The sequence below is a fragment of the Lycorma delicatula genome, chromosome 2, assembly GCF_047948215.1.
Source record: "Lycorma delicatula isolate Av1 chromosome 2, ASM4794821v1, whole genome shotgun sequence".
Lineage (NCBI taxonomy): Eukaryota > Metazoa > Arthropoda > Insecta > Hemiptera > Fulgoridae > Lycorma > Lycorma delicatula.
The window spans coordinates 74466047-74479366 of record NC_134456.1 but is presented as its reverse complement, the minus strand read 5'-3'; the positions used below and the strand labels follow the sequence as shown (position 1 = coordinate 74479366).

Sequence of the window (13320 nt, the reverse complement as noted above, 5' to 3'; positions counted from 1 at the left end):
GTTGTTTCGTGTTTCATTATTAATGGTAATGGTAACACCACATACCTTAAAACTATTGTTGCCTTGGATATCGTGAAGTCATTAATATTTGTTACCAAAAACAGTTGGATAGATGATGTCATTGTTATAGGGAGTATTTATAATTTGACCATGAATTGTTATTTACTTCATTTTGTTCTGAATAAAAAGTTAATTTAGCGAAGTACATATATCCAAGTACGTAAATCCTTTGTATATTATAAATTTATTTATTTGTTTTTTTTTTTTTTTTTGCTGTCAGAAATGATAAATATCAAAATAAAATTAATATTTACCTTCAGTAAATTTTTTCTTTTCTTTTTGAAAAATGAAATTATCTGTTTTGTTCATTATTTGCTTTTTTTTACATTCATTGAAGAGTTGTGGTACTAATCTTGTATGAAAGATTAATATGAACCAATACATTTAAAATATGTCAAAAATTTATGTTTAATCTGAAAAAAAAGCTACTGCTTATTGAGAATTTTATTTTCACCAGTAAGCCATGGATAGGCTTAGTAGTGAAAATTATTTCGGAACACTGACTCTCACAGTTTCAATTTATCAATTTTTGTTTCACCAAGTAAAATGTAGATGCAGCATTTTTTAGTATTTTAAACTCTTTCTTAAGTTATCTAATTAATTTTTTTTATTTTAAATATTGTAGTAGAATGATTATATAATTGCTTTTTACTGTTCCTTAAGACAGCTATAGCTGTTACGTCTCACGATCCTGATATGATTATATGTAAATAAATAACAGAAAAGTATGATGGATTTCATCCTGATGGTAAAGTTTTGAAGAACTAGAATACTGAGTTACTCTTTCTAAACTTAAGTAAACTCTTTCTTAAGTTATCTAATTAATTTTTTTTATTTTAAATATTGTAGTAGAATGATTATATAATTGCTTTTTACTGTTCCTTAAGACAGCTATAGCTGTTACGTCTCACGATCCTGATATGATTATATGTAAATAAATAACAGAAAAGTCTGAAGGATTTCATCCTGATGATAAAGTTTTGAAGAACTAGAATAATGAGTTATACAATTAAATTGAGAAATAAACAAAATATGAATTTCGACAATCTAATTCCTTGGAATGGTCACATAATTTCACATGTGTAGTGATTTAGTTGTAATGATTTGAGTAATGGTGTTTATACATGTTTTAAATAATGAGAATCAACTTTAAAGTCGAAAGAGTATTTGTTTGTTGATTATTACAAAGACAGTTAATATGTGAATATATATATTACCATAAAAGTTAGTGATTGAAATTTAGAGCAGTGTTTTAATGTGGTTTTTGAAAATTGTTTTGAAACTGAGTTGTTGAAAATAGAATATGGTGTGAATGTTCTTAAAAAGTCAAGTTGTGTCTGATTGTATAATAGATTCAAAGACAAGTACGAAGATGTAAACCACAACCTCAGTATTTTGTAGCAAAAAACAGAATTTAAACAGTGTGAGATTTGGTACAGTCTGATAGATGATTAAATACAGGGTCCGGCATATAAATCTGACGATTTTGTAGTAATTGTTATGTTGGCACCACTGTCAATGAGAAGGCAGGAGTGTTGTACATAGACAGGTCTATTCATGCTATTTCAGTAGCCAGTATGTTGTGGTCGGATGAACAACGAGCGTTTGTAATTGAAGCCTATTCTAAAAATAATGACTCGGTTATTGTAACAGAGTTTGTTTCGCAGACATTTCAATTTAAATCGATACGCGTCTGTTCCTAGTAGGAACACGATATTGTTGTGGGTGAAGAATTTTAGGAACACATTGTCTGCTTTAAAAATGAAACTAACAGGACGAAAACGGAAAAACGGACTGTGGGAATGCCTGAAAACATTAACACTGTAAGGTTAGTTGTTACGCAGTTAACACGACGTTCAGGAGTGAGACATGCTGCTGCGCTAGCCATTTCTGATCGAAGTGTACGACGAATTCTTCATGCTGACCTGAAATTCCATCCGTATAAGATGATGTTAGTGCAGCAACTTAATGCAAATGATTGGGCATCTTGCAAAGCAGCTTGCAAGGTCATCCTCGAAAATATCCACCAGGATGCCATTATTCTTTTAAGTGACGAGGCACATTTTCATCTTTCAGGATTTGTGAATAAACAAAATTATCGTTATTGGGCTTCGCATAATCCACGGCAAATTCTTGAAAAACCACTTTACAGTCAATATGCTACAATGTGGTGTGCGGTTTCAAAGTTCGGCATAATTGGCTCATATTTTTTTGAGGAGTTAAATTGCAGAGTAACTGTAACAGTAACATGTGAGAATCGCAATGGATGTTCTGCGAGAAATCTTTCCTGGACGTTTGATTTCTGATTTGGCGACATTCCTTGGCCAGCGCGTTCACCTGATCTGGCTGTTTGTGATTTTTTCTGTAGGGTATCTCAAACATAAAGTCTTCAGTAGTCGACCACAGTCAATTGCTGAACTCAAGGCCATTCAATGAGAAATTGAAGCAGTTCCACAAGTGATGATTGAGCGAGCAATGTCAAATTTTAGAATGAGGTTAAGTGAGTGTGTGAGGAGTAATGGAAAACATTTGGACGACATAATATTCAAATAAAATAAAATCTATGTAAGTAATTCAATATAAATTGCAAAAATCTATCTTTAGTTTGATATATGAAATCTTTTAATAGTACGAAACACAGTTTAATTATTATCCCTCAAAAATCATCAGGTTTATATGCCAGACCCCCTGTATATGATTAATAGCTGATGAAAGATTATGAGATTCTGTTCAAAGGAATAGACCTGAATTATGGCCTGACAAGCGATTTAAGTCATCATGACAGTGTGTCAAGTCATGGTGTCATCATGAGAGTTTCCAGTTTCCAACCAAAAAATTATAAAATTAGCCAAATTAATTCACTCAGATTTGTCTCTATTATTCTGATTATTCCTCAAACAAACACTGTGCTAAAAGGATGAAGAGTTTCTGTTTTCACTAATATTTATCATAATGTAATAATGGAACTCAAAAGTAATCTGAAGAAAGAGTTTCAGGCGTATTTATAGAAAAGGGAATAACCAGTGTAAGTATAGGAGGATGTTTTGAAGACGACAATAACCATAATATTTAATAATAATATTTTTAAGTAATAATATCCATAATAATAATTTCATTATTGTTTTGTATATATTATTACTTTTTGTATACGGCTTGTGATATTTAATTTTTGTTTAAATTATCAGTGGTATTGTATTTCCAGAAACTTTATGATGATTTATTGTTAATTATTCATCTTATATGTTCTTTTGTTTATTTATTTTTTCTTGTTTTATATTTATTCAGATGTTACTACAATACTTACTTTTGTTAGATGTGACATGCAAGTGAATTTAACATGTGTAATAAGAAAATGTTCTTTTTGAGAATAATTGTGCTAATGATGCTATGTTTTTCATAATATGAAAAACACATTCTAATTTTGTCACCTAAAATTTTATGTTACACCATTTTTTTTTTTTTTCAATAAGAAAACTTGATTTAGGATAAAACTATTGATACAGTTAAATCATGTTGATTGCCTTATGTAACCTTCAATATTATTGTGATATTATTTAGTTGGTAAATTCATGATGAGATCCATATTCATAATGTAGGTCACGTGGTTATGAAGACTTTGAAATCTGGAATATTGCCACATTTTATCTTACGTAATGTTTTTTTTTTTTTTTTTGGGTGGATGTGTGTCTTTCACAAATACAAAAGATGAAGCTTCTTCTTTCTTTGGTACAATAATACTACAATTAGATCTGTAATGAAGAAATTGCATAATGAATAACAGTACTATTTTTTGTAATCAGAATTTTTTTGGAAATTAGGTGAAAAACAGATAGATGTTTTATAAATATGTGCAATTAATTTTTTTTATAAATATATGTGATAAAATACTGGAAAAAACTAAAAAGTTAATAATTTTTAATATGCTGAAATCTCTTACTGTTACATCAATAAAATAATTAATTTTGGTATAAAACTAATTATATGTTGAAACTAAAACATTGTATTTTTTATTTAATATTCAATATAACAACAGTATTAATAATTAAAAGTTAATATTGTATTTAGAATTTTACATCTCTACTTAATTTAAAAGTTTTTAATTAAAATTTTTTGTAGTTAAAAGAGTTGTAATTGAAGTTAGATTAAGAGAGATGTCCCACATTATAACTAAAAGTAAAAGAAAAACAAAAAGTCTTATGTTTTCAATTCTTTTTATTTCATTGTAATGCAGTAATTGGTAAATTGTCACCCATTTACTCATGCAGTTGAGCAGTAATTAAGCTGAAAATTTGAGTAAACAATTAAAAAAGTAAACGAACTGTTGCATCATAATTATTTTCTGTTGCTAATATGCAGTTTTATAAATTATATATTTGTATAAAATACACTTTTTTCCATTATTTAAAGTAATAAATGAATTTTCAAAAAAATATTTTTATTTGTTTTTTGAAAACTTAAAGATTTTTAATGGTATGAAACAAATTGCGAGAGTTAAATTATACCTTTGTAACCGAGTTAATTGACTTCAAAATATGAGGACAGTTTGTTGAATCAGAAGTAATCTATCCTGTGACAAGTGGTGTGTATGGTTATGTGTGTGTGAGAAGGGGTATTTAATGAAGTGGGAGAAGAAGGTGATAGTGTGTTGTGTACATGCCTTGTGTAGTTTCCTTTGATTAAAATTTCAATTTTCGAATGTATATATACTGTGCCCATTGAAATACTATAATTTAAGTTTCAGGACTTCAAAGAACAGTATTAACATTTCAACATAAGACATATGTATTGTTAAATTTTACCCTAAACTAGTAAAGGCTCTAGTGAAGTTTATTATTAAATGTTGAGATGAATGTATAGAGAAAGTGAAAGTGGTTCATTTAAGATAACTAAACGTTATATGTTGTAAGATAGTTTTGTGCTTGACAAGAAAGAGTTGACAGTTTCTGTGTAGGTCATATAGCATTAATAGACCTTGAATTCATTATTGATTTTTTAGTAAATTTAAAGGTGATGTCAACATTTTTTTTTCAAAATGAGTTCCAGTTATTCTGTTTAGGAAATTTAGCTAACATTGTTTTGTTTTTGTTTTCCTTTGATAATAAATCTAGGAATACTGAACAGGGTAGTTCTCTCTCTCTCTCTCTCTCTCTCTCTTTCTCTCTCTCTTTCTCTTTCTCTTTCTTCATGAGCATGCGAACACTTGTAGAATTTTTTAATAATTTGTGAAAATACAAAATATCTTAACAAGTGTGTAATACCTGAAAAATTTGGTTCTAGTATTCTGGTTTACTTATTCTGTCTGAAAGAAAAATCAACCATACACTATGAATTTTTGCTTATTCTTTTTTTTAAATATACATATTTTTTTAATTTTGGATAATAGCTACAGGAGACCTTTTATTTTTAGATTTAAACTTAACAAAATTTATTAAATTACCTCCGAAAAACTTGCTGAAGCTCAGTAAACAACACTTTCTGTTAAAAAAGTTTATGTGGTAGTAATAAAAATTAATCAAAACTTAAAAACGTACAAAAATAGTTAAAAATAATTAATTAATAAATTATTTAATTACAAGTATATGTGATATGATGCAGCTGAGACGGAACTCTGATTGACAGCATACATGCAAACATAAAAAACTAACCAGTAAAATCAACAGACTACGGGATAATTATTTTAACTTATAATTGTTTCTGGATAACTTTATGGACCTTTTATTTTATTTATTAAAATTTTAAAAGAATTTTAACAAATTTTTAGAAAAATGAAAAATATAATACTTCATTATTGATGTCACATGTGAGGAAATCTTTATTAGATTTGAGAAAAAAGAATTTATTAAATTACTTTTATAATACTTCAGCAATACAATTCTAATGGATGTTATTATTAGTTGTAAAGAATCTTTTAAGATTAATATGTTGTACATTTACATGTAAAACACTAATGATTGGATTTTGTAAACTATTTTTTTCTTTTTAATATCATTCTCTACTTTAGTATATTTATTGCCTTACATAAATAACTTTTTCACAGGTAGTAATGATGTATGGTGATTCATTCATGAATGTAACCTAAGTAGCTATTTAGGTTATGTTCATGTAATATTGTTCTATGGTTTTCCATAAACCCACTTTTTCATTTCTTAAATTATAATCATTTCTTCTGTTTGCTGAACACTGATAATTGCTTCATAAATAAATAATGAAGGAATTGTTACTACTGTTAAGCTTTAAAAAAATGTGTCATATTTCATATTTCTGTATTCCTGTACTATTATTTTCAATGATATTAACATTATTTTCTTAAGTACGTTTATTTTTAAAATTGAAAACCTTTTTATTTATTACTAAATTACATTAATTAACACTAAATTAAATTAGCACTGAATTGTATCACTAATATAAATTATACGATAGAACTGCCATAGTATATTCTCACTACCTGTTATTTAACTGTTATATTTTTATAACTGTTATTATATTTTAGTATAACTGTTATTTATTTTTTATAGCAAATAAAGTCATAATTTAATGAAAACTATAGAATAAATTCAGTTGTGATGTATAATAATTTCATAAGTCATTATTTGAGAGTTTGTACTGCTGTCCATTTTATTAAGATACTTCTGTAAATGTTGAGTAAGAATTCATGAAATTCTTGTGTTGGCTCAATTGTACATCTTGAGCATGACAATTTCTAGTCCAGAATTCATACTATTTAGCAGTGATGTTAAAATTTTTGGCTGTAAGTTAGTATACTAGTCATATAAGTAGGTTTCTAGAACTAAATCAATTCCTTGTTAAGTGTAGAATGTCATCATGGAACAACAGATGGGAGTTATTCATAATTTTAGTGTTTTCAAGTAGGCTTATTGTTTGTATAGTATAGGTTAAGAGTTATATGACTAAGCACTTGAAGCAGACATATTTGGACAGTTTTGATATATCAAGTGATAGTTCTTTCTGACGAGATTAGTTGAGCATCTATTCTCTTTAGACAAGAATTGTTCAGTTTCAGAGTACATCAGTCTGAAAGCAGAAATATAAATTATACAGTTAAATATACTATTGTTATAATTTAATTGTTTTTTTGGGTTTCTGCATGTTATTATAAAAATAATGATAGATTATTTACAAGTGTACTAAACTTTTAGAAGTAAGTAAAACTAAACATTTCCCTCCTCACTTTTTCTAGAAAATCTTTACTTGCATGCTACACCTAGTACATGTTTACATGTGGCACTTTTCATAGTGAAATTGAATTAATATTAGTTGATTTGATAATGAATTATGGAATTTTTGGAAATTAATTGTAAATCGTATTAGGTTGCTTGCAATTCTTTGATTCTTGGTACCTATTAACAAAAATTGCTGATATCAATCTGACTATCTGGCATATAATGATAAAGATATTATATTCTTTTTTAATCTGGGTAGGTTTGACAGTTTTAATTTGCTAAAGAATTCATCTATCATTAAGAAACTGATTGAGCATCAGTATTGTTTCTGAAATAAGCAGTTGTATTTATTATTTGTTTATTTTTCTTTATTATGTATTATTTACGCTTTTAAAGCTAGTTATTTTTACTTGTTAGTGTATTGTACATTTTTACTTTTTTTTTTCTTTTAAACTTAGTTTTCATTTTTAAAATTTTTTATTTATCATGAATGTTTTAATTGTTAATTTGAATATTAGTTTTATTTCAGTTAATTATTCTAGCTATTAGAAATGTCTTTAATATATATATATTTATGTATTTTTTATTTTGTGCAGGGGTAATAAAGAGCGAATCGGTGTCGTTGTTGCAGCATATATGCATTATTCAAATATCTGTGGAAGTGCAGATCAAGCACTTGATAGGTTCGCTATGAAACGCTTTCTAGATGATAAAATTGGTGACTTGGAACAGCCTTCTCATCGCAGGTATTTAATAATTCTTAAAAAATATGTTTGAATTTTTTCTTTTTAATGATTTAAAAGAACCTTTGGTTTTATTCATATTAAATTATAACTATATTTTGTTAAAGTTAAATGGATTTTTTATTGTTTTGTTTATCCTGTTCACAAAATATTCTATTCTTGTAAACATGATTTCCCCAGGCTCAAAGTAGTGTAAGGGTGTGACATGGTGTCCCAGTGGAAAAAAAAACATGTATTGGGAGTTCATAACATATGCCTAATATAATTTTTCTATATGAGAACAATGATAAATTATTCATCAGTCAATTATATATGATTGATTTTATGTGAAAAATTGTGATTTAAACTTTTTTTAAATGTTAACACAACAAAATTGTGTAAGTAATTTATGATAATTACAGGTAATTTAATACATTTATCTTATAATGATGTATTCATATATAATTATTGCGTAGAAGTGTGAATTTCTATTAAATTCTATTCTGTGTTAAAGTTGACTATATAATCTGTTATTACACATACAATATTTTTATCTATGCGAGTTAATTTAATGACTATAACAGTTAATATTAATTTATATTTACTGTTTATTAAATATACCCTGAAGAAATATTTAAATATTCTTCTACTTTAGAAAACATTATATTTTACTTTGTTTGATCATATATTGTGAAAGTTGTATTGAGAAGGACTCATTAATTCTTAAAATAAGGCCACTATGTAATTTTATTTTTAAAATGGTTTTAATTTTCAAAACCAATAAAATTCTAATTTTCTTTAACTTATTGGTAACCATGTTCAATATCTATGAAAACATTAATTAAATAATGTGTTTTTTAAAATACACTATGTTAATGTAGTTATTTGACTACTGAATAATTTGGATTATAAATAAGTAAAAAAAGTTACTTATTTTTTAAAATTTAATTTCAGTAATAAAAAATTTTTTGTCAATTTCAAAAAAAAAAAAAAGGTTCATTATACCTACAGTTTGTCTAATAAATAAAAGATGTCTGAATAGAGCTGTTAATGTATAACTAAAAAAGTTTTAAACATATCAAACCAGTTATATCTTTAATTATATAATAAAGAATTCATTTGAAAAGCAAGAAACATATTGTTAACATTTTCAGAAAAAATGCAATAAAACATTGGTTTTATGTTTATTTGTTTTAACAATCTTTTAATATGTAGTTAATAAACGCTTAATTCTATCTTTATACTCATTGGTTTTGTGTTATTTTATTGATCTTGTTATTTTATTTATCCTGGGAATAGAGGACCTTTAAAACAAAAATTTATATAGATTTCCATCTCCAGTTTATACTGAAATGATTTTAAAAAAAACTATTAAACAGTTATATTAAAACTAAAAATGTGATTTGTAATCATTTAATTGCATAGACATAACATTACTCTTAATTTATTGATTATCTTTTTTTCTTATAGATATGTGGATTACTTTTCGGGTTTATTATCAGGGAGTATCAGAATAAATTCAGCACCATTGTACCTTACACATGTCACTGTTCTGGGTGCACCGGCATTAGAGACTGGTGGAGGAGGCTGTCGAGCTTTCTTAAAAGTATATGAAGGATTAGTCCCTGTTTATACATCTGGTGTACATTCAGTTGCTGGTGATACCAAACAGTTCACAGTTAATGTGGCTGGAGAAAGAAGGAGAGGACTTCAGTTACGCGGGGATATACTTCTTAAATGTTACCACAGGTAAGTTTTCTTCTAAAAAATATGTTGCTGCTCAACAGCTGGATTCTGAAAAATTGTTATTTATTTAATTTTGACAATAAGTTGAAAGATAAGTCTGAAATTTTATACCATTCCTTAAAATATTTGTTTACACTCAGTTTGATAACTGAATAATTAGACATATCATATTGACTGACCATGAACACAAATGATTTGTCAGTGAATGACATTTGCAACTCTAATGAGATCTATTAAACCAGCTTGAGTTCTTACTGCCAGATAATTTTTTCCTTTCTTACAACAATGCACTAGTAGTTCACTGAGCAGTAGTTGTCCAGAAAATGTTGGTCTGAAAACAACTGTGTCTATGCCATATATAGTGTTCTCCAGATTTTCCAGATTTTTTTTGCTTGATTATTTTCGTAATATTCTTATTTTATTTACTTATTTATTATTATTATTATGGCATACACATTGCATTGAAAAGCAAAAAAATACTCAGCAATTAAAAGGTCACTGGATCAAATCCATTGCGGTACTTAGATTTTAAATAAAATTAAATTTTTTTTAGTATTTGGCATTTATCTATTTTTAATCATTTATTCACCATAATAAAGCGTTATAAGATTTTATATCATTTGAGATGTTACTTTTGTATATACATTAAATTTTCTATTTATCTTATCTATTTCATCTTTTCAGGCATTATTCACGTGACTCTGATTCAGGAGATAGTCCTAGTCGAAGTATTACACCACAAAGTAGTGCTCTAAGTGAGTCAAATTTGCCTCAGAGAGAATTAATATTTGCTTGCCAGTTTCATACTTGTGCTGTTGCTGATTATACTCTTAGTTTTACACGTCAGGAATTGGACTCAGCTTGCAATGGTATGTACTTGAATCTTTGTTACATATTACAACATATACATCATATTAAGCTGTTTTGTTTATAATGTTGTTTTTGTTATAGTTAGCTACAAAAAATTTTCCTTTTTTACGTGCCAGTAATTATTATTAGTTACACATACTTCAAAACCCTGAATTTTTTTAAAATTCATAGATTTCATTTATACTTCTTGGCTACTTACTAATTTTACAATAGCAGACATGTTACAAGATCTGATATTACAAGAGTTTTTTAATATTTCATTGACAAGGATATATTTGAGGGTGAGACTTTTATAATTTTTTAGTTTAAACAACTTCAAATTAAATTTTTCAGAAGACTTCTTTTGTGTGTGTGTATATATAAATAAATATATATATATATATATATATATATATATACACGACATATTCATTTATTACGTATCTACTTCATTTTTCCCTATAATCACAGTGTATATTAAACACTTTTTGTAATGCTGCACCATTTTCTTTAACCCCTCTGCATAGAATTTTGCCACCTGGGAATTGAACCAGTTGTCAGCAACAGTCTTGAGTTCCTCATCATCTTCAAACTGTTGTCCACCAAGCCAATTTTTCAAATGCAAGTAGAGGAAGTAGTCACTCAGTGCAAGGTCGGCATATGGAGATTGGGGTAAAAAGGTTCCCAATGAAAATCTTGAATCTTCTTGGTTAAAGCAACGGTGTGAGGACATGTGTTGTCATGGAGAATTACGCCGGACGACAGTTTCCTGCATTTTCAATTTTGGATTGCATGTCTCAGTTTGGTAAGCGTTTTACAGAACACGTCAGCTGTAATTGTTGATCCACATTCCATAAAATCAACCAAAATGACGCCCTTTTTGTTGCTTCAGGTTGGCTTTCCCCTTCTAGAAAAATGGTGATTTCATCTCTAAATCCATAAACACATTGCAAAATTTTCCACGTGATACCAATCTTGCCTCGCAATAAAATAGTAATTCTGAATGTACTGCATACATGTCTTTACAAAGTGCAGAAAAAATTTCTAGATTTGTAGTAGATTTACTACAGTTACAACCATCATTAGCACACTATTCAGATCAGGATTCATTCCTTTGGAAGCCAGAGCTTCTCTGTGGATCATGGAATGTGTCCAGACACGCTGTGGAGATTTTTGTTTCACAAGTGCTTATATACTTTGGAATCTTTCAGACATTGAACAAGCACCATAGGTGCATATTCCATCACAATTTTTCCATTCTATATTTGCCTTGTGTATTAAATCATTTAAGGTAGCAAATAATGCTAGTACTGTTGCTTTGAGTTCTATTGGTTTTCAGAAAAGTCGTTCTTCTACTATCACAAAATCGAACATAAGCAATGAAATGAGCATATCTGTTGCCTCATCAAGCTGAATTGAAAACAATTTGTCACGCAATTTCACGAAAAGCTAATTCTGTACATCGTCATCTATATCACCAATTCGACGGGCAACAATATAATTTGATAGAGATATGGACTGCAGTAGTTTGCAATGGCATCTGGCTATGGTTTTATATGAAACTTTGTTATAGGCAAGTAAAGCTTTTTAATTCACAGACAAAGTTTTTTTTAAAAATGATATTTGCTTTTCAAATGATTTTAATTTTGATTCAAAGAATTCTCAGGGTTTGTTGACGAACTCACTATGAAAAGCATTTCCAAATATTTAACTTTATTGTGTTTCATGCTGTTTGCTGGCAAAACTTTTGAGAAAATGACACAGAGGGGCCTTTCTTTTTCATTTACTTGAGTATTGGTAAACCCAAAATTTAGGTATTCTTGAGAATGTTTTCTTGATTTTTTTTTGGAACTATGCTTGCCTGCATATGTTGATGCTTCACTATTGTCTAATACTTGCTTAAGCCCACTTAAAAATTTATCCATGATTCTGTATTAATCTACCGCTGTAAATATTTAATACCATGAAGTGAAATCAACACACAAATTACAACATTCACATCTACGACAGATTTGATAGTGATAGAAGCATTGACTCCACTGAGACTGGCTGAAATTGAATGAGGTGCAGCATTATACACGTTTATGTAGACGGTCAGGCAGACATTCTAGAATGTTCGAGACAAATTGGAATTTCTTGCAAACTGCAAGAATGTTGATATGGACATAAGACAGAGCAATAGAGAGGCATCGATTTTGGTTTTGTTAATGCAACGAATTGGTGTTACAAATATCAATAAATTTATTTATTCTTGGTAATTTCTAATGTTCGTAATTAAGGTTTTTTGGTGTCAAAGTACTCAAAATACATTGTTATTGTATGAGAGGGGGGGAGCGATGAAAATTGGGTTGCAAATACTGAAAGGTTCAGAAACCCTGTAGTGTGTTATTATTTGGTTGAAGTTATTATTATATGAAATATAAATTTGCATGACTAGAAATAAATACAGTTATTTATAAAATCAACTTGAAAAACTAATTAATAAATAAAATAACTTAAAATATGAAATATGCCAATCTCTGTAATGGAGTGGTTTTTTCATCTGGAGGTCTTGGGTTCAATTCTGGACAGACGTGACATTTTTCATAAGCTAAAAAATTCTATGTACCACACACAAGCTCAAACTTAAAGTTATACAGCTTGAAAATTACTTTAAAAAAGTATAAAACAGTGCTTTCCCATGTTCTAAATTGAAGTTTAATGTAGTTATTAAAATAAAATAGATAGAACAGACTTTCTTTTTTTTTAATTATAACAACTCA

The 13320-nt window shown here is 28.0% G+C and overlaps 1 protein-coding gene across 12 annotated transcripts in view; it reads left to right on the top strand.

Annotated features, from left to right (window-relative positions):
- Positions 1-13320, top strand: part of by (focal adhesion protein tensin) — a 752581-nt gene that overhangs the window by 480643 nt on the left and 258618 nt on the right. For all 12 annotated transcript variants that reach the window (XM_075355561.1, XM_075355571.1, XM_075355563.1 and 9 more), the window contains 3 exons: positions 7838-7987; positions 9434-9712; positions 10394-10578. In XM_075355561.1, coding sequence (XP_075211676.1) covers positions 7838-7987; positions 9434-9712; positions 10394-10578 — 614 coding nt within the window. The remainder of the gene's footprint in view (positions 1-7837; positions 7988-9433; positions 9713-10393; positions 10579-13320) is intronic.